Source organism: Ursus arctos, unplaced genomic scaffold (assembly GCF_023065955.2).
Source record: "Ursus arctos isolate Adak ecotype North America unplaced genomic scaffold, UrsArc2.0 scaffold_13, whole genome shotgun sequence".
Lineage (NCBI taxonomy): Eukaryota > Metazoa > Chordata > Mammalia > Carnivora > Ursidae > Ursus > Ursus arctos.
This window is the reverse complement of record NW_026622797.1, coordinates 21,471,976-21,490,429: the sequence shown is the minus strand read 5'-3', so window position 1 is coordinate 21,490,429 and position 18,454 is coordinate 21,471,976. Positions and strand designations below refer to the sequence as shown.

Below are 18,454 nucleotides of genomic sequence, written 5' to 3'. Positions count from 1 at the left end.
CAGGGAAGTCGAACGACGATGCACTCGGGAGCGAATTCTGGACGGACCTGGGTGCCCTGGACCAGTGAACGGAGACCGCGGCGCGGGGGCAGCCGCAGAAAGCGCAGCTGCTCAGCTGTAGTCCACGCCCCCTTCCCGCCCCGGTGACAGTCTCTGCGGAAAGTCGCGTTTGTGATTTCTGGAGAGCGCCCGCGGGACGACGGCGGTCCTGCCTGGCCGTTTGGGCCAAGCGACGAGGAAACGGTTTCCTGGCGAACTGCCCACCTCACCCCGCCGCCCCTAAGCAGCCCTTACCTTCAGGGCCTGAAGATGCTGAGATCTACGTGGAATTTTCTAAAACGTCATAAAAAGAAATGCATCTTCCTGGGCACAGTCCTCGGAGGTGGGTGACAGCGTTCTCGGAAAGGGACTTTGGGAGCAAGGGGAGGAAGAGAGGTAACTGTTTTCTAAAATAGAGGCCGGGCGATCATAGTCCCGGGTATGTAGAGGAGACTCGTTCATCCGTCGGCCGGGATGCGGGGTGACAAACCTCTAAGGTTCTCCACACCTCTGCAGTTGTGTAATTGTGTCTTTTGTCCTGACACTGCCGCCTATTCTCTTTCTCTCCTATCCTTTCTTCTCACGGACCTTGGGAGAAGCTGCCACAATTAAGTTTCTGTTTCAAGATGCCATTCTCTTAACACATATTTTTAAGTTCTTGTTTTCCTTTGAGATTCATCGTTTGTGTTGGCACTCTCGCTAATTTATTTGGCTTTCATCCTCAGAAGTTTTTTATTATTCTAGGAGAACCTAAAGCCTGCAGTTCCAGTGTTGTTTAAAGTTGATTTGATTTTTTTAAAACAGCACACAGGTAGACTAAAGGACTGGAAGATACATACTAGACAAAGAAACACAAATCAGTATTTTAGTTCTGTTCCTGCTCCTTTAGAATACAAATTATGCAGTAAGAAGGTGTTTGGAAGATGTTGTGCAATCTTCCTCAGGATCTTCAAGGTTAAGATCAATGCCCATCTGTCTGGCTGACATAACTGAGTCAGCTGAGGCTGAGAAGACATTTAGAAACAGGATAATCCTGAGAGCCTTTGCCTCGTGTGGTGATCATGTCACAATATGCAGGGATTTGAAGGAGAGAATGAAAAGCTTTGTGAGATAGAAGGAAATGTAGGAATGTTAAGAGGGAATTTTTAGCATTTGATTTTTTTGAGAAATATCACTAACTACATGTTTTGGTTCCAGAAGTACTTAAAAAACAAGAACAGAAGTTTTCTAAAGAATTTGGTTGCTTTTCTCTTACTATTAGATTATATTCTATTGCCCCCAAACAGTTTGAAATTAACAATACTTTTGGCATCAGTAACTCAGATCTGTTGATTCTGGAAAATTTGAAATCAGCTTATTGATGAGATAAGGAGAGTCTTCCTCATCTCTGATATCTTTCACAAATCAGTACATTTTTATGTGAATTTTTACAGCATTCTTTGAGAAATCCTTTACAAATAAATTTTCCAGTATCTTCAGCCACTGGCAGCTAATGTACAGATCTCCCTCAACTTGGAATGGGGTTACGACCCAGTAAACATATAGTAAGTTGAAAATACCATAAGTCAAAAGTACATTTAATGTTACCTAACCTACCAAACATCAGAGCTTAGCCTAGCCTACCTAAAATGTGCTAGAAACACTTACTGTAGCCTACAGTTGGGCAAAATCATCTAACACAAAGCCTGTTGTTGTTATAGTGTTAGTATCTCCTGTAATTTATTGAATACTGTACTGAAAGTGAAAAACAGAATGGTTGAATGATTACAGAATCATTGTAAGAGTTGTTTACTCTCAGTGATTTCGTGGCTGACTGGGAGCTGGGGCTCACTGCCACTGCCTAGCATCACAAAAGTATTGTACCGCATATTTGCTAGCCCAGCAAAAGATCAAAATTTAAAGTATAGATTCTACTGAATGTTTAATACTTTTGCATCGTCATAAAGTCAAAATTTGTATAATTCAGGGTCTATCTATATATTTCAGTTATGCTAAGACTACTAAGTCCATTTTATTTGTAGTAGTTAAAGATATACATATGATGGAAGAAGTATAAATAAAATATTTTTTGCCTCTTCTGAAGGAAGGAAAATAATCTCTCTTTAGCAATCTCAGAATAGCATATCCCTTCACATTTATGGAAGAACTTAATGGTATATTAGAGATAATCGTAAGGGAAGCAAAAAGTATACTTAAGACATAATTACAGATTTTTTCAAAAATCTTTTGAGAGCTTTATAATTACAGATTAAGAGAAATAAGAAAGGGAAAAAAATTCCGAAGGACAGAAAGAGAAAATAATTCTAGTGTTTTATATCTTACTATGTTACATTTCAGTTAATCTAAGACATTTATCCAGTGCTTATAGTGTTTAAGGTAATATGATTGGAAATACAAGAGTTACAGATTTTTAATAGTAATAGCTACCATTTATTGGGTGCCCAACGGGCACTGTGCTAACCTCTTCTCTTCAGTGGGCAGGACAACAAGAGTAGTTACTGTTATTTATATTCAAAAATGCGAGTACTAGAGTCCTAAGAATTGAAGAAACTTGCTGAGGATCTCAGAGTTAATAATAAGGAAACTAGAATTCAAACCAGGTGTGTTAGATTCTGAAGCACTTTCTCTTTGCACACTATACCGTTCTGCCTTCATGGACTTTATGGTCTGACAGGAATGAAAAACAAGTGTCTTAGTCCACTAGGGCTGCTACAATAAAATACCACAGACTGGGTGACTGTAAACAACAGAAATTTGTTTCTCTCAATTCTAGAGGCTGGATCAGTGTGCCAGCAAAGTTAGGTGAGAGTCTGCTTCCGGGTTGCAGACTTTTTGTATCATCACATGGCAAAAAGGGTAGGGTCTCTCTGAAGTCCCTTTAAGAACACTAATCCCATTCATGAAGGCTCCACTCTCGTGATTTAAGCACCTCCCAAAGACCTCACCTCCTAATATCATCAGGCATTAGGATTTCAACATGTGAATTTTGGGGGGACACAAACATTCTGATCATAACAAGTACACAAATAATTAAAATACAAACAATAAGATAGCTGGGGGGGAAATGGCATACAGATCAAACCAGCAGATAGCATGTGCAGTTGGAAAAAAATAGAAGAGGTCTTCATGGAAGAAGTGGCATATTTTGTCAGGCTTGAAAACTAGGTCAGATATCAACATGTTTGCTCAAAGAGGTTTGGCCATTCATTGGTGGAAAAAACCTACAACTTTGGGTTACAGGCCTTACATAGGAATTTCCTGCATTTTGGATGAGTAACTGCTTTAAACCAATTTGTACAATCTCGCCAGTTTATGAAATGTAAACTTTTTGGCCAGAGGTCTCCTTTACACTTGTAAAAATTAAAGACTCTAAACAGCCTTTTAAAAATTGTATCTATTAATGGCTGCCATATTAGAAATTAAAACCAAGAAATTTTTTAAATATTAAGTGACAGTAGTAAACCCATTACATATTAATACAAATATTATTTTTTAAAAAATAGTGAAAAGAATGGCATCATTTTACATTTTTGCTAATCTCTTTACTGTCTGGCTTAATTGAAGAAAGCTGGATTCCCATCTCTGTTTCTGCATCCAGTCAGTTGTGTTACCACATGTCATGTAGCCTCTGGAGTACTCTGCTGTATGAGAGAATGAGAGAATGAGAATGAAAGAGACAAAAACTACAAAAATAGTTTGACTTACAAATTCCATGAAAAAGTATTGAACACCTTCAAGAGGATCTAAGCCACACTTCGAGAACCACTATTTAAGAGAAAATGTTGCAGAACAGAGAATAACCAGATTTTATTTATTGGCTTGCTGATTTCTAAAGATCTCAGAGCATGGACTTATAATTTATATCTTAATCCCTGTAATTTTTGGTCTCTTTAGTTTTCCATTTATTCATTCTTTCATTCAACAAACATTTGAATGAGAGTGAGTGCCTCCTCTCACTATATCAGGCTCTGGGAATACAGAGGTATAAGACAGTTTTGTTTTTTTTTTAAGATTTTACTTATTTATTTGTCGGTGCACACAAGCAGGGGGAGTGGGAGCAGCAGGCAGAGGGAGAAGCAGACTCTCCACTGAGCAAGGAGCCGGATGCGGAACTCGATCCCAGGACCCTGGGATCATGACCTGAGCTCAAGGCAGATGCTTAACCAACTGAGCCACCCTGGCGTCCAAAAACACAGTTCCCTTTCCCAGATTCTGATTCTTTTGGTCCAGACCAGTTCATTTATTCATCAATTATCCAGCAAGTATTTATTGAGCTCCCTCTTTGTACCAATATTATGTATTGGGGATGCAGCATTGTACAAGGCAAGATATTTGGGGGTGATTCCAGAGAACTCTCTTAAAGGCTACATTTTTAACAGGTACTTCAAGTAATTCTGATGTAAGTGGAACAGGGAATCCACATTAAGAAAAGACAGCAGGGTGTTGAAGAATTCTAAACACAGGAATATGTAGTCAGATTTAAATTTTAGAAAATCACTTGACATATAAAAGATGAATCGGAAAGTTGTGAGACCAGAACAAAAGAGGAGAGGAGGAAGCTGGAAACCAGTTCTTAAGAGCATTATTCAGAATCTGAAGACAATGGTAAAGAAGTTGGAGTAAAGTGGCAAAAATTAGAAAATATTTCTGAGATAGAATCAGACTAGCAGGATTTGGTGTTTTGTTAGATTTTGGGCGATGATAATAGATTATTTTCAAACTCTTATTGAAATTATTAACCTAGTAATAGTCTAGTAAAATAGTTGTATTGCAGGGATTTTCATCCAAGAAAGGAAGACAACTAAAAGATAGTTTAGAAAAACTGAATTTATAATGTGGAAAGACTAGAAGATATTTTGCTTTACCGGCAATGTTCTGAAAGGGAACCCCAAAACATTTTACATTGATTTGCGGGGGGGGGGGTTGTTTTTGTTTTTTGTTTTTAGATAGCTCAAGGGTGGGGACAGAGAGCAGAAGAGAGTGGGAGAGAGAATCTCGAGCCGAGTCTGAGCTGAGTATGCAGACCAACGCAGGGCTTGATCTTAAAACCCTGAGATCATGACCTGAGCTGAAACCATCCCCATTTTTTGAGGTATTTAGTGATTATTTCCATTATTCATAAATAAAGTCAGAGCTACAGAAGAAATTTTAAAGCACCTTATAATCTCAGCCTTTCATTTTATGGATAAAAAAGATTAGATGCAGAGAGTGGAAGAGGCTTGCTCTAAGTTACCTACCTAGATGGTGCCACAACCATCAGTATCTCTTGTCTTCAGGTCAGATTCAGGCAGCCAGTCGAGCATGTAGATGATCCTGAATCCCATATTTTAGCTAATGAATGCTCTGCCTTCATACTTATTTTCCTAGGGAAGAAAAAATCAGAATTTATTAATTTTAAGAATGAGAGCTTGGCTAAATTTGATTTTGTATAGTAACTTACTTCAGTGCTAACTCAAAAAAAAAAAATAATGAGTTGTGGGATTTTAGCCTAATTTGATGTATTAGTTTGCTAGTGTTTCCATAACGAAGTACCACAAACTGAATGGCTTAAGCAGCAGAAATGTATTGTCTCATTGTTCTGGAGTCCAGAAATCCAAGATCAGTGTGTTGGCAGGATTTGTTCCTTCTGAGGGCTATAAGAGAAGGATCTTCAGTAGGCCCCTCTCTTCAGTTTGTAGATGGTTATCTCCTTCGTGTCTTTACATCATCTTCCTTCTACACCTGTGTCCAGATTGCCTCTTACCAGAATACCAGTCATGTTGGATTAGAGCCCACCCTAATGACCTCCTTTTAACTTGATTACCTCTATAAAAACCCTGGTTCCGGATGTGGAGAAAGGGGTACCCTTTTACACTGTTGGTGGGAATGCAAGTTGGTACAGCCACTTTGGAAAACAGTGTGGAGGTCCCTCAAAAAGTTAAAAATAGAGCTACCCTATGATCCAGCAATTGCACTACTGGGTATTTACCCCAAAGATACAGACGTAGTGAAGAGAAGGGGCATATGCAGCCCAATATTCATAGCAGCATTGTCCACAATAGCTAAATTGTGGAAGGAGCCGAGATGCCCTTCAACAGACGAATGGATAAAGATGTGGTCCATTTATACAATGGAATATTACTCAGCCATCAGAAAGAACGATTACCCAACATTTGCAGCAACATAGACGGGACTGGAGGAGATTATGCTAAGTAAAATAAGTCAAGCAGAGAAAGACAATTATATGGTTTCACTCATTTATGGAACATAAGAAATAGCAGGGAGATCCGGTAGGAGAAGGAAGGGAAGGATGAAGGGGGTTAAACAAAAGGGGTAATGAACCACGAGAGGCTATGGACTCTGGGAAACTGAGGGCCTCAGAGGGGAGAGGGTGGGGAATTGGGATAGGCTGGTGATGGGCATTAAGGAGGGCACATATTGCATGGAGCACTGGGAGTTATACGCAAACAATGAATCATGGAACACTACGTCAAAAAAGAAAAAAAAAAAAACCCTATCTCCAAATAAGGTAACACTCTGAATTAGGGAGACTTCAACATATGAATGGGGGAGGGGCGTGTATGACACTGTTCAACCCATAATAATTCATTTTCTTTTAGCTTTAGTTATAATATACAACACAAATACAGTAGCTGAAAAATTTTTATCAGACACTGTTGAGAATCTAATGTAAGCAGTATACCTTTTCTCCCAGAAAACACATACATCAGTCATTTATTGTTATTCCAGAAAATTCTTAAATACACAAATGTCATCATTGCAGTGTTTCACCTTACGTTATTATTAGTTGAGAAATGGCAGTCATTTTACACGTAAGTTTAAGCAATCTATTGTGCAAATAAAATACAAGCAATTCATTTTGAGTAGTTGTTACCTAAGAGTTGCCTATCAAAGAGTTACTTTGTGAAATATAAGTCAGTTTCTTCATTCTGTTGGTGTTATGGCACTGTCATCAGTTTATTGAGTTTGGATTACAAGAAAGATAGCTATGAAGCCAGTTATGTAAATTTCGTTTACTCTTTAAGCATGATCATAATACATGTATTTGAATACAAACATAGCAGCAGTCGTAGTTTATTTCTGTCTAATTATTTGCAGGACATTCCTCTTACTGAACTATTATTTTTAAGAATATATAATATGAGAGACTATGGACTATGAGAAACAAACTGGGGGCCTCAGAGGGGAGGGGGTGGGGGAATGAGATAGACTGGTGATGGGTAGTAAGGAGGGCATGTACTGCATAATGCACTGGGTATTATACGCAATTAATGAGTCATCGAACTTTACATCAGAAACCGGGGATGTACTGTATGGTGACTAACATAATATAATTAAAAAAACATTAAAATATATATATATATATAATATGTTATCAGTTCATCTATAATGCTTATATTAGTGAAAATATTTCAGGATGTGTGTTTGCTTTGCAGTCCCTACAGTGCTGTCTCCTCCCCACTTGGGACAGACAGACTAAATCAAATTGTTTAGGTCCTGCACAGTTCTTAGGTTCTTTTTGATAGATACTGAGGGCCACAATCAGTTGGAGATAGGTGAGGATTAGTTACTCCCTTATAAATTTGTTGCCAGGTTATAATAGAGCACATGCTGGCACACATAAAAACATCCTATTAGCCAGTATAAATTAAACAGTATCATCACTTGTTTTATAAGCTTATTGAAGTCCCAGTAAACTCTTTCAGTGCTGCAACAAAACCTTGCATAAAAGATTTGCCTGAAGATGGGGCACCTGCGTGGCTCATTCAGTTAGATTAAGTGTCGGACTCTTGATTTCGGCTCGGGTCATGATCTCAGGGTCCTGAGGTCAAGCCCTAGGGATTTGCTTTCTTCCTCTGCCTCTCCCCCCACTTCTCTCTCTCTCTCTCTCTCTCTCTAAGAAAGAAAGAAAGAAAGAAAGAGAGAAAGAAAGAAAGGAAAGAAAGAAAGAAAGAAAGAAAGAAAGAAAGAAAGAAAGAAAGAGGAAAAAAAGAAAGAAAAGAAAAAAAGAAAAAGAAAAGAAAGAAAAAGATTTACCTGAAGGAAATGCAACGGTATTCCATTTGGAGGATTCTACTGGCAATTTGGTTATCTCCTTTGACTTAGAGTCCTAATCAGCAGCTGAGGATTCAAGGCTAAGTCATTCCTAAGGATAAAGGACTTGCTAGATTCATATATTCTTGCTCAAATGAGTATTACTAAAATGTTTTGGCTAATCCAGTATCTGGTTAAGAGGCACCCCTAATCCAGTATCTTAAATGCCACCAATTTAATCTCTGAAAATCCATTTCTGATATTCATTATGCTAGATAAAATTTAGTTGAAGTACTTAAACCTTGGATTGGAGTGTGGCTTTTCGTCAAATGCTAACCAACCACTCTGGAGTATTCACATTCCCAGTTAGGACAACTGACTGCCCCTGGGGCATAGACCAAAATGTGCACATTTATATCATCTGTCTATGCTGTAATGTGTTCAACAAAATTATAGGCCTCAGGACCCCACCTATATTTTTATGCTGTGGTGTTATAATTTAGAAATTTCTGTACCTTCTTCCCTCTCCCTTTTCCACTGTAAGTACTAGTTCTCGATGTCTGCCTGACCACCTATCGTTCTTGTAGTCTTTCTTTTAAAAATTTTGTCTTTAAGTAAACAAATAAAAATTTTATCTTACATTTTAAAAAAGTATTATATGTTGACTGAAGAAAATATAGAAAATGCAAAGAAGCAAATAGAAGAAAAAGATCAGCTGCTATCCCACTATTCAACAATGATTATAGTTTATTTTATGTTAAAACCAATCTGTTTTTTTTCTGTGTATCTACTTATGTTAAAAAGGGAAACATCAAGATCTTATTTTATAATCTAACAATATATATGGATATTTCCTTGACTCATTAGCCAATTTAGCAATGTAGTTTTTAACAGCCACATAAGATTTCATAAGATTATTATTTGGATAGATGATAATTTATTTAAATAATCCCTTATTGCTGGACACTTAGAATATCTCCAGTTCACTATTAAAGGTATTGCCAGACTTTGTACAATTAATTCCTTTCTGTTTCTTCAGACCTAGCTTTATGTACCCATCATTGGCTGTTAAAATGCCAATCTCCTTTTCCTTCTATTTAGGTCATAATTCCTACATAAGTCTTTAATTTAGATTTTTAAAAGTTGTGTTTTTAACTTTTCATTGATATAAACCTTATATTTGGATGAAGCAGGTTAAAAATACTGTTTGAAATTTTTAATACTCTAACTAGATTAACATAGTTGCTTGTTTTAAAAAATAATTTTAGGAGTATATATCCTGGGAAAATACGGACAGAAGAAAATCAGAGAAATACAAGAAAGAGAAGCTGCAGAGTACATTGCTCAAGCACGACGACAGTATCATTTTGAAAGTAACCAGAGGACTTGCAATATGACAGGTAAGGCAAAGAGAAACATTTATACGTGTATAAAGTTACTTGATGATTTATATTAATTTGCATACCTCCAGGACCAAAGTTAGAGGAAAAAGCAAAAGAAGAATGATAAATCTAGGAAGGATTTATATGATTTAACTGAAATACATCATTAAATGTTGATTTTTAAAATCATTATAAATCAATATATAATATACAGTAAATGCTTGTTCATTCATTTTATTTATTCATTCAGCAAATACTTGGGTACCCAGTGCTGGGGAAACAGAAGGTGAACGATTAAAAAAAAAAAAAATCCCTGACCTTTAGAATGTATATGCTAATGAGAATAACAAATGATAAAAAAAATACAAATAACTTCAGGCACTGATGGCTGCTATAAGGAGAATAATGCTGTGTGAGCGGTGGGGATGTTCTTTAAGAAATGGCAGTCAGGAGAGTCAGGCCTCTTTGAGGAGGTGACATTTGAAGAGAACTGAATGATTCAATGGAGGGAGCCCTACAAAATGCCTTTGGTGGGAACAGGCTTGACACTTTCAAGAAATAGCAAAAGGGCTGTGTAGCTAGAGCGGAATGAGCAATGGAAGAGTAGTAGGAAGAAAGGTTACAAGAATAGGCCTGATTTCATTAGGCCTAATAGCTGTAGTAAAAATTCCTAAGTATGTTAAATTTACAGTCGGCAACTACAGACCCATGAGTGTAGCACAGTAGTGTACACTAATCAACATGAATTAATGGTAATAATTTAACCTCCAGAGCAGAAGCCTGCTGGGAGAATGCCATAACAAAATCAGCTGCCTCAACAAAATCACTCTACCTCTGAAATTAATAATATACTATATGTTAATTAATTGAATTTAAATAAAATAAAAATTTTGTTAAAAACAGTGAATTCAGTTCCCAGGTTTTCCTTGTAATATCCCTGTATCTTTGGGCAAATCTAAATCTCAGTTCTCTCTTCTATAAAATGATCATCATAAAACCCACTTCAGGGGCGCCTGGGTGGCTTAGTCATTAAGCATCTGCCTTCGGCTCAGGGCCTGATCCCAGGATCAAGCCCCACATCTGGCTCCCTGCTCTGCTGGGAGCCTGCTTCTTCCTCTCCCACTCCCCCTGCTTGTGTTCCCTCTCTCGCTGGCTGTCTCTCTCTCTCTCTGTCAAATAAATAAAATCTTTTTAAAAAATAAACATAAAAAAATCTACTTCATAAATGTTTTGTAGAATGTAAGGAAATAATACATATAAAGTGCTTGGTGCATAATAAATACTCAGTAAATGATAACTTTTTAAAAATTACATAATTCTTGGGGCACCTGAGTGGCTCAGTCAGTTAAGCATCCAACTTTTGATCTTAGCTCATCTCAGGGTCATGAGTTCAAGCCCTACATTGGGCTCCATGCTGGATGTAAAGCCTACTTAAAAAAAAAAAAATTACATAATTCTTTAAATTGATATTCAGCATTCAATGAAGCTACCAAGGACATTTTAATGAATTTTTAGAAAATAAGGACAGTCCATTCCTGGTTATTACTCAAATTTTCAGAAAATAGAAAAAGTTAGTCTAGAGTCTGATAATACATCTCAATTTGACATGGACCCTTGTGTCAGTTTGGGTTCCCCGGGAAAGAGATGCTAAGATGGGATTAGATGTACAAGAGATATATTGGGGGAACACCTGCAAAGAACAAAGGGGAGGGAGCAGAAGGAGGCAAAGAAAGCCTTTAGACCATAGTGCAGGTCTTACATATGAATAGAAAGGGAGAAGGAAAGATTTTAAGAAGAGTCTCAGCCTGCAGCAGTTTCAAGAAAGTTTTCACGGGCCAGTTGGGAGTCCTTAAGTCAGAGTTCCCTGGAATGGACCTGTGTTAGTCTCGCCACAGACCACTCTTATTGGCTGGGAGTGGTGCAGACATAGTAATGGATCCAGAGGGATGGCAGCAGGGGCTGCCAGCTAACCATGCTTCTCCTAGCAGATTTGGTGGCACATTTCCATGACCATCACAACCCTCAGGTGAATAAATGGCTGCAGATAGGTAATTAAAAATAAAATATGGTAGGAGCCAAATATAAGTTTACTGGAAAACTTTGCAAATTAGCTTTCTGGTATGCATTGATAATGGGGTTATAAATCATATGCTTAAATTCCTATCCTTTTGAATAAGATGCAATGGATATACTAGAAAAATTTAGTAGTTTTAGGTAAATAGAGCTAGTTTTTTTTACCCAAAAAGTTGGCCCCAACTTGAAAGATACCACTGAATAAAATGCTTCTGTGTTCTGCCCAGTGACTATCTTCTTCACGATTTTACTAAAGATTCAGAAGAGATGCTTATTAAATTTTTACATGACAGTGCCAGGCTGGGATAAATGAATTGTTCTGCATTAAAAGTCAGTTGTACAGATACATAATTATCTAAGCTTGCTTGCAAGCAGGATATATGAGTAAGAGTTGGGAGTTCTAGTTGAGCATTAACTGGTTATAAACACTTTGATATGACTTCTAGAAGTACTAATTTAATCTTAGACTACAATAATAAAATCTGGGATTCAGATCAAAGGTAGTTGCATCATGCTCTGGAGTAGTCAGAGTAGAGGTTCATTTCTGCCTCTCATATGATAAGATACAAACTGGAGGGGTTCCTGAGTGGCACAGTCAGTTAAACGTCCAACGCTTGGTTTCAGCTCAGGTCATAACCTCAGGGTCATGAGATCCAGCCCTGGGTAGGGCTCCATGCTCAGTGCAGAGTCAACTTGAGATTCTCTCTCTCCCTCTGCCCCTCCCACTCATGCTTTCCCTCTCTCTTTCTCAAATAAATAAATCTTAAAAAAAAGAAGATAAAAACTATGTGCAGAAGAGGCCAAATAAGGATAATAATAAGGGCTGACACTTACTGAGCATTCTTATGTGCAGATATTCTAAATGCTTTACATGTCTCAGTTAATCCTCACAACAATTCTACAAGGTAGATCCAGTGTTATCCTCTGTTTACAGAGAAAATGGAGGCACTGAGAGGTTAAATAACTTGCTCAGGTTCTCACAGATTTCATAGCTGGTGAAGGGTTGTCTTGTGATTTGTGGTTGGACTGGGGGGTGTTTATCATGGAGACCAGATGGCTAAAGGAAAACATGAATGCTGTATTCAACTAGATACAGAAATATATTTATTCAGTGTTTTAAAAAAAAAATGCCTGGAAGAAAATAATCGACTTGTCTTTGGTTGAATAGGCTGAAGGGATAAGTAAAAAGCTCTTATCTCTCAGAAGAATTGTTGAAGAGTACTCCTCTTAGATCATGTTGTTTTACCACATAATCTTTAAATTAGTTCCTTACTAACTCCTTACTAATTTCTGAATGTAAGACTCTAGCCTTAATTTTTCTTGGTGGGCTAACATACCACATTTGAGCTAGGTATGTATACGAAATACACGAAGAGATAAGCTACCTTTTACATTGGCTTTGAGCTGTGATTTTAGTTAATAATCTAAATGACTTAGGTGATTTAATCATACAGCTTGAGGAAATGCACTGAAGCTGCATAGTGCAGCACTGAAATCGATGCTAGAGTAGGCTAAAAGCTAAATGTCCTGTAGAAAAAATAATATGGATTTTATAATTAATGTCTTACCTAGTCAAGAGATAAAAATTATACACTGAAGTTTGTCCCTTTTAGAATGTGGTATTTATGCTCTCTCGATCTTTTTTCATTTTGTTATCATACTTATTTAGTGTTAGAAACTCATTTTAAATTGTTATATGTGCATTTCTCCAACATTTCTTATACCGTGCAGGAGCCATAAATAAAGTAACTTCTGTAAATTACATGCAATCTTTTTTTCCGTAGAGCACTATGTTGTTCTGGGAGTTACAGGCAGTAACCATTGACAAAACCAAAAGTACAACTCAGTGGTTCTTAATTCCCAGCCTGATGCACTTTTGTCTAGGTTTCAATTAAGTGCTTATTGCTTTGTAATATTTAATAAACTTTTCTAAAAATAGAAATAAAATATGAAACAAAAAGTATAAAGATAAAAATGTTTTTGATCATTTTATTATATCAGAAAAAAATCATTGCAAAAAAATTTGGAGAGTACAGAAAAGAGGAGAAAAAAAGATGATTATTGGTATTCATCATCATCCAGAGACTACCATTAACATCTCGGAATAATTCTTCCCATTCTTTCTTGTACGTGTACTTGTTTACGTTGCTGTGATCATAGTGTATATATAATTCTGTTCACTTAACATAAGCAGATAAATGATTTATTAGCATAAACTCAGTTTTTGTTATTCTTAGTAATAACAATTTGAAAAGTCTAGCCCTGACATTCCCTCCCAACCCTTGCTAGTTGCTAGTCCAGTCATATAGCCTAAAACAATGTGTATTTCTCAGTGAAGGCAGTCATATCACTTGCGATCTTTTTTATTTTCTGTTTGCATTACAGTGCTGTCTATGCTTCCGACACTGAGAGAGGCCTTAATGCAACAACTCAATTCTGAGAGCCTAACCGCTCTGCTAAAAAACAGGTAAACACAAGTTAACATCATTTTTTGCTTATAGAGGGCACTTAAACTTGTAGAATGAACTGAAATATTTTTCAAACATCTTTGTTCTCTTATTTTTCTTTCTAATTGATGCTTGTAATATAGAGACTGATTTAGAAAAAAATATTTAGTGACTCTGTTGCTGAATTCATTCTGTTTTGTCTATGTATTTTTGCTCCACCTTGGTGCACAAAGTATTTAGGTCAACAATATTTATGTGTGTTCTGGTTTTCATATAAATAGATCTTATGTCACTTATTCAGAAATTTAATTATTGAGTGCTTATGGAATGTGTTCCTGAACCAGATGTTGTGTAGCTAAGTTATGTTAAACATTGTGCTTCTTAAAGAGTTTACAGTATAATAGGTAAAACGTGTGAACATTTTGAGTAAGGCATATAAACTTACATTTTATATTGTTAACGAAATGAAGTGCAAATATAACATGAGCGTACAATAATGATAATTTACCTTACCATGACAGTTCACTGAGCACAAAGCACTTTTATACATAGGACTTTATATATGGAGTACAGCGTGTGTTGGGATTTTGTAATTTAGTGTGATGCTGTGTTCATTGAGACTTCCAGAAGGAAATGGCTTCTTATTTTAATGAACAAGATGAAAGGAAATGGTTTCACTAAATAAATTTTAATCATTGTGACCTTACTGAAATATTCACTTTCCTTGTAATTACCTTCCAATAGCCAGGGAGAAGGAAGTACTATTTCTGGGGGGTCTCTCTGTGCAGAGCCCAGTACTAGATACCTTATATACATGCTCCCATTTCATTTTCACGATATCCTTGTGAGGCAGATATTATCATCTGTATTTGGCAGAGAGGAATTTATTACTCAGGTTAAATAACAAGCTAGAAAATTTCTTTAAAAGCATTTTCTATATTCAGAGAATACCTCCCAAAATAACAACAGATTTGTTTACTTGGGATTTTTTAATGTGATTAAAGTATAATGCTAGTAATACAAATTTTATCATTTGTAGAGGGTGATGCATTTTCACCACTTAATAGTTATAAAGTTTAGTTTATAAATTCATATAATTATATACATAAGAAACATATAAGCAGATTTCTCTTGGGCAAATAAATGCTTAATTACCACCTATAGGTACAGAAGTAGAGGGTAAAAAATATGTACATGGGGCACCTGGGTGGTTCAGTCGGTTGAGTGTTCAACTCTTGATTTTGGCTCAGGTCATGATTTCAGGGTGGTGAGATCAAGCCCTGCATGTGGCTCGAAGCTCAGCAGGGAGTTAGCTTCTCTCCCTCTCCCTCTCTCTCTGCCCCTCCCCCACTCTCTCTGTCTCAAATAAATAAATCTTAAAAAAAAAAAAAAAGAAATCCATACATAAGAAGTGGATAAAGAACAGAAATAGGTTTTAATTGCCTTAAGTTTTAGTCTTTCTAGGGAGGTAAGACAAATGAAGTAAGTGAGTAGCACTTCCATAAAAGCAACATCATAACAGACAAAATAAATGCAGTAGCAGTCTTCCCTCTTGGTGACTGTTTCCTGCAAGGCCCTGTGTTGCCTATGTTTTGGAGGATTTAAGATAATTAAGATAAGATCTCTTTCCCTTTAAGACTTTGTCACCCAAAGAAGGGAGTATATGACATAAATTATCATAATTCAGGACATATTGTGTTTAGTCTGTGGTAAAAAGTGAAAGCAAAATGTGGGTAGAAAATGTGGGAGGCTAAAGAAGAAAGGGATTTATTTTGATGGATAACCCTGGACAGCTTTCAAGAAGAGGTGTCATTCCTCTTTTCTTAGTACACAAAATTTCTTAAATTCCTGAATTTATTATTCCTTATTCACTCATTCGTTTTTAAGTATCTCAATGTTATTTTTCTCTTGCCTTTCTTTTGATAGAAAATTACTGTTTGTAGTTTGGAGTAAAAATGTCCATTTGAAAAATATTTGCATAAAGAGGGACTTGAGCCCTTACAAAGCATGTTTAAATAAGGCCTCTAGGATTTAAGTACCTTGCAGGATTTACATCATACTGTTGAATCTGTGTCATCTGGGAAGGAGATAACTGAAACTCTAGAGTCAGTTTAGTGGCAAAGAAAGATAAGAAGCTAGTAATATCCCACAATTGTAATGGAAACTCAACTTTTTATTGAAATTAAATTTATGTCTAAATATAATAATAAAGAATATGGGTTTGTAGTTTGTATATCTTTGTGGATTTTACTTTCATTTTCCTTTTGATTATTTTTATTGTATTTTCCAAAAGTATCAGTCTGTGACAGATTGGAAATAAGAAAGAAACATAAAATTGGTCCTTCCGTGTAGATGGTTTGAAAAGCACTGAATTCCATCTACATGGTAGATCCACACAGTGGAGCACTATGCCATGGTTTAAAAAAAAAAATGGCTATTATCTGTGTATTTTCATGCAATGATCTCCAGGATATATTATTTTATATATACTTTAAAGCTAAAGAAAAATGTGTATAGTATGCTACCATTTATCTAAGAGGGCAGATATGAATATATATACATATTTGCTTATAAAAGGCAAAACAGTGGTAAGTTAAAGTAAAAATTTTTAATAGTCCCACCTATGAAGAAGGGAGAGAATAAAGGGGAATACGAAGACTTCTTTGAATATACTGTGCTGTGTAAATTTGACTTTGGAACCATGTAAATGTTTTACGTATTTATAAAACTATATTTGGTGTTTGCAAAGCAATGTCTAAAAAGAGATGGTAAAATAAATCAAATTAACCAAAATGTGTAGTTGCTGTTATAATCACAAAGATAAAAACTATGCCAGGTGCAAAATCCTTAAAACTCTTCAATATTGTTATTGCTATTCTGAGACTGTTGTTCATAGAGGGAAGGATGAAGCAAATTAGTAATTACATTGGTTTCACTGATTGCTAGTGTGGGCAAAAAGGAATATAGATGTAAAATCAAGGAGATGAAGTTTAAAACCCTGTAGTTTCAACACACAGTTACTAGCTTAGTCTACCAAAAGGGCTTAGCAACAGTGACCTATCTAGTAGCAATTAATATCCTTAATCAGAGATTGCAGTTACAGATAACCATTTTCTCCTACAAGGAAGCAGGACTCTTTTTTTTTTTTTTTATAAGATTTTATTTATTTATTTGTCAGAAAGAGAGAGTAGGAGCACAAGCAGGGGGAGCTGCAGGCAGAAGAAGAAGCAGGCTCCCCACTGAGCAAGGAGCCCCATGCGGGACTCAATCCCAGGACCCTGGGATCATGACCTGAGCTGGAGGCAGATGCTTAACCAATGAGCCACCCAGGCGCCCTGGAAGCAGGACTCTTGGAGAATGGGTGATTTCAGGTCTGTAGCAAGAATTGAACAAGATGAACCCATGGGGCGCTGGGTGGCTCAGTTGGTTACGTGTCCAACTCTTGATTTTGGCTCAGGTGGTGATCTCAGGGGTCCTTTTTTAAGCTCAATGGGGTGTCTGCTTGAGATCCTTTCTCTCCCTCTCCCTCTGCCCCTTCCTCCTCCCCCCTTGTATACTCTCTCTCTAAAATAAATAAATACATCTTAAAAAAAAAAAAGATGAACCCAGAACAGCTTTTCTTGTCAGTAAGCAAGAAAGCTATCAAAGACTAATAGGGTAATGTCAGAAGGATTCAGGAACCAATCTAAGTAGTACCCCCAATGGTCAAAAATGGGCAATTTGAACACAATAAGAATAGTGCTCGCTTCGGCAGCACATATACTAAAATTGAACACAATAAGAGTAATAACTATGGTGAGCTGAAACATCAAACATCAAATATATATTTATATATATTTAAATTCTTATGTTTGTAACGATACTTTAAAACAAAAAATACTTTTATTATTTCTCTTTGAAGACATGTTTCATTATTTGTGAAACAGTAAATGAAGGAAAGAAATAAACATTTTTCTTGATTTTCCTGTATGATTTTACTATATGTGTGTGTGTGTGTGTATTTTTTTTTTTACAGCATATATACACATACGTACACATGCTCAGAGGAAGGATAAAAACCAGAAGGATATATACCAATACACTAGTGAAAATGGTTAGGTTTTTTTTTTTTTTAAGATTCTATTTATTTATTTGAGAGAGAGAGGCAGAGAGAGCAAGTATGACCAGGGGGAAGAGGCAGAGGGAGAGGGAGAAGCAGACTCCCCTCTGAGCAGGGAGCCCCATGCCGGGCTCTATCCCAGGACCCTGAGATCATGACCTGGGCTTTAAGCAGACACTTTGAGCCACTCAGGCACCCTGCGAAAATGGTTGTTATCTTTCGTTACTGAAATTACAATTGTTTTTTACTATATGTACTATATTTTGTGGGCTTTTGTTTTCTATAGTTCCTATAGTTATCCTGTAATAAAATATAATTAATTAGAAAGATATAAAGTTCTAAGTTTTCTATTAGATTTCTAATAGATCATTACTATTCTC

At 36.5% G+C, this 18,454-nt stretch overlaps 1 protein-coding gene across 1 annotated transcript in view; it reads left to right on the top strand.

Annotated features, from left to right (window-relative positions):
* Positions 1 to 32: 32 nt before the first annotated feature.
* The window catches only part of PEX3 (peroxisomal biogenesis factor 3), a 34,296-nt gene continuing 15,874 nt past the window's right edge, over positions 33 to 18,454 (top strand). The window contains exons 1-3 of the mRNA XM_026504943.3: positions 33 to 382; positions 9,342 to 9,473; positions 13,914 to 13,995. Coding sequence (XP_026360728.1) covers positions 310 to 382; positions 9,342 to 9,473; positions 13,914 to 13,995 — 287 coding nt within the window. The 5' untranslated portion in view covers positions 33 to 309. The remainder of the gene's footprint in view (positions 383 to 9,341; positions 9,474 to 13,913; positions 13,996 to 18,454) is intronic.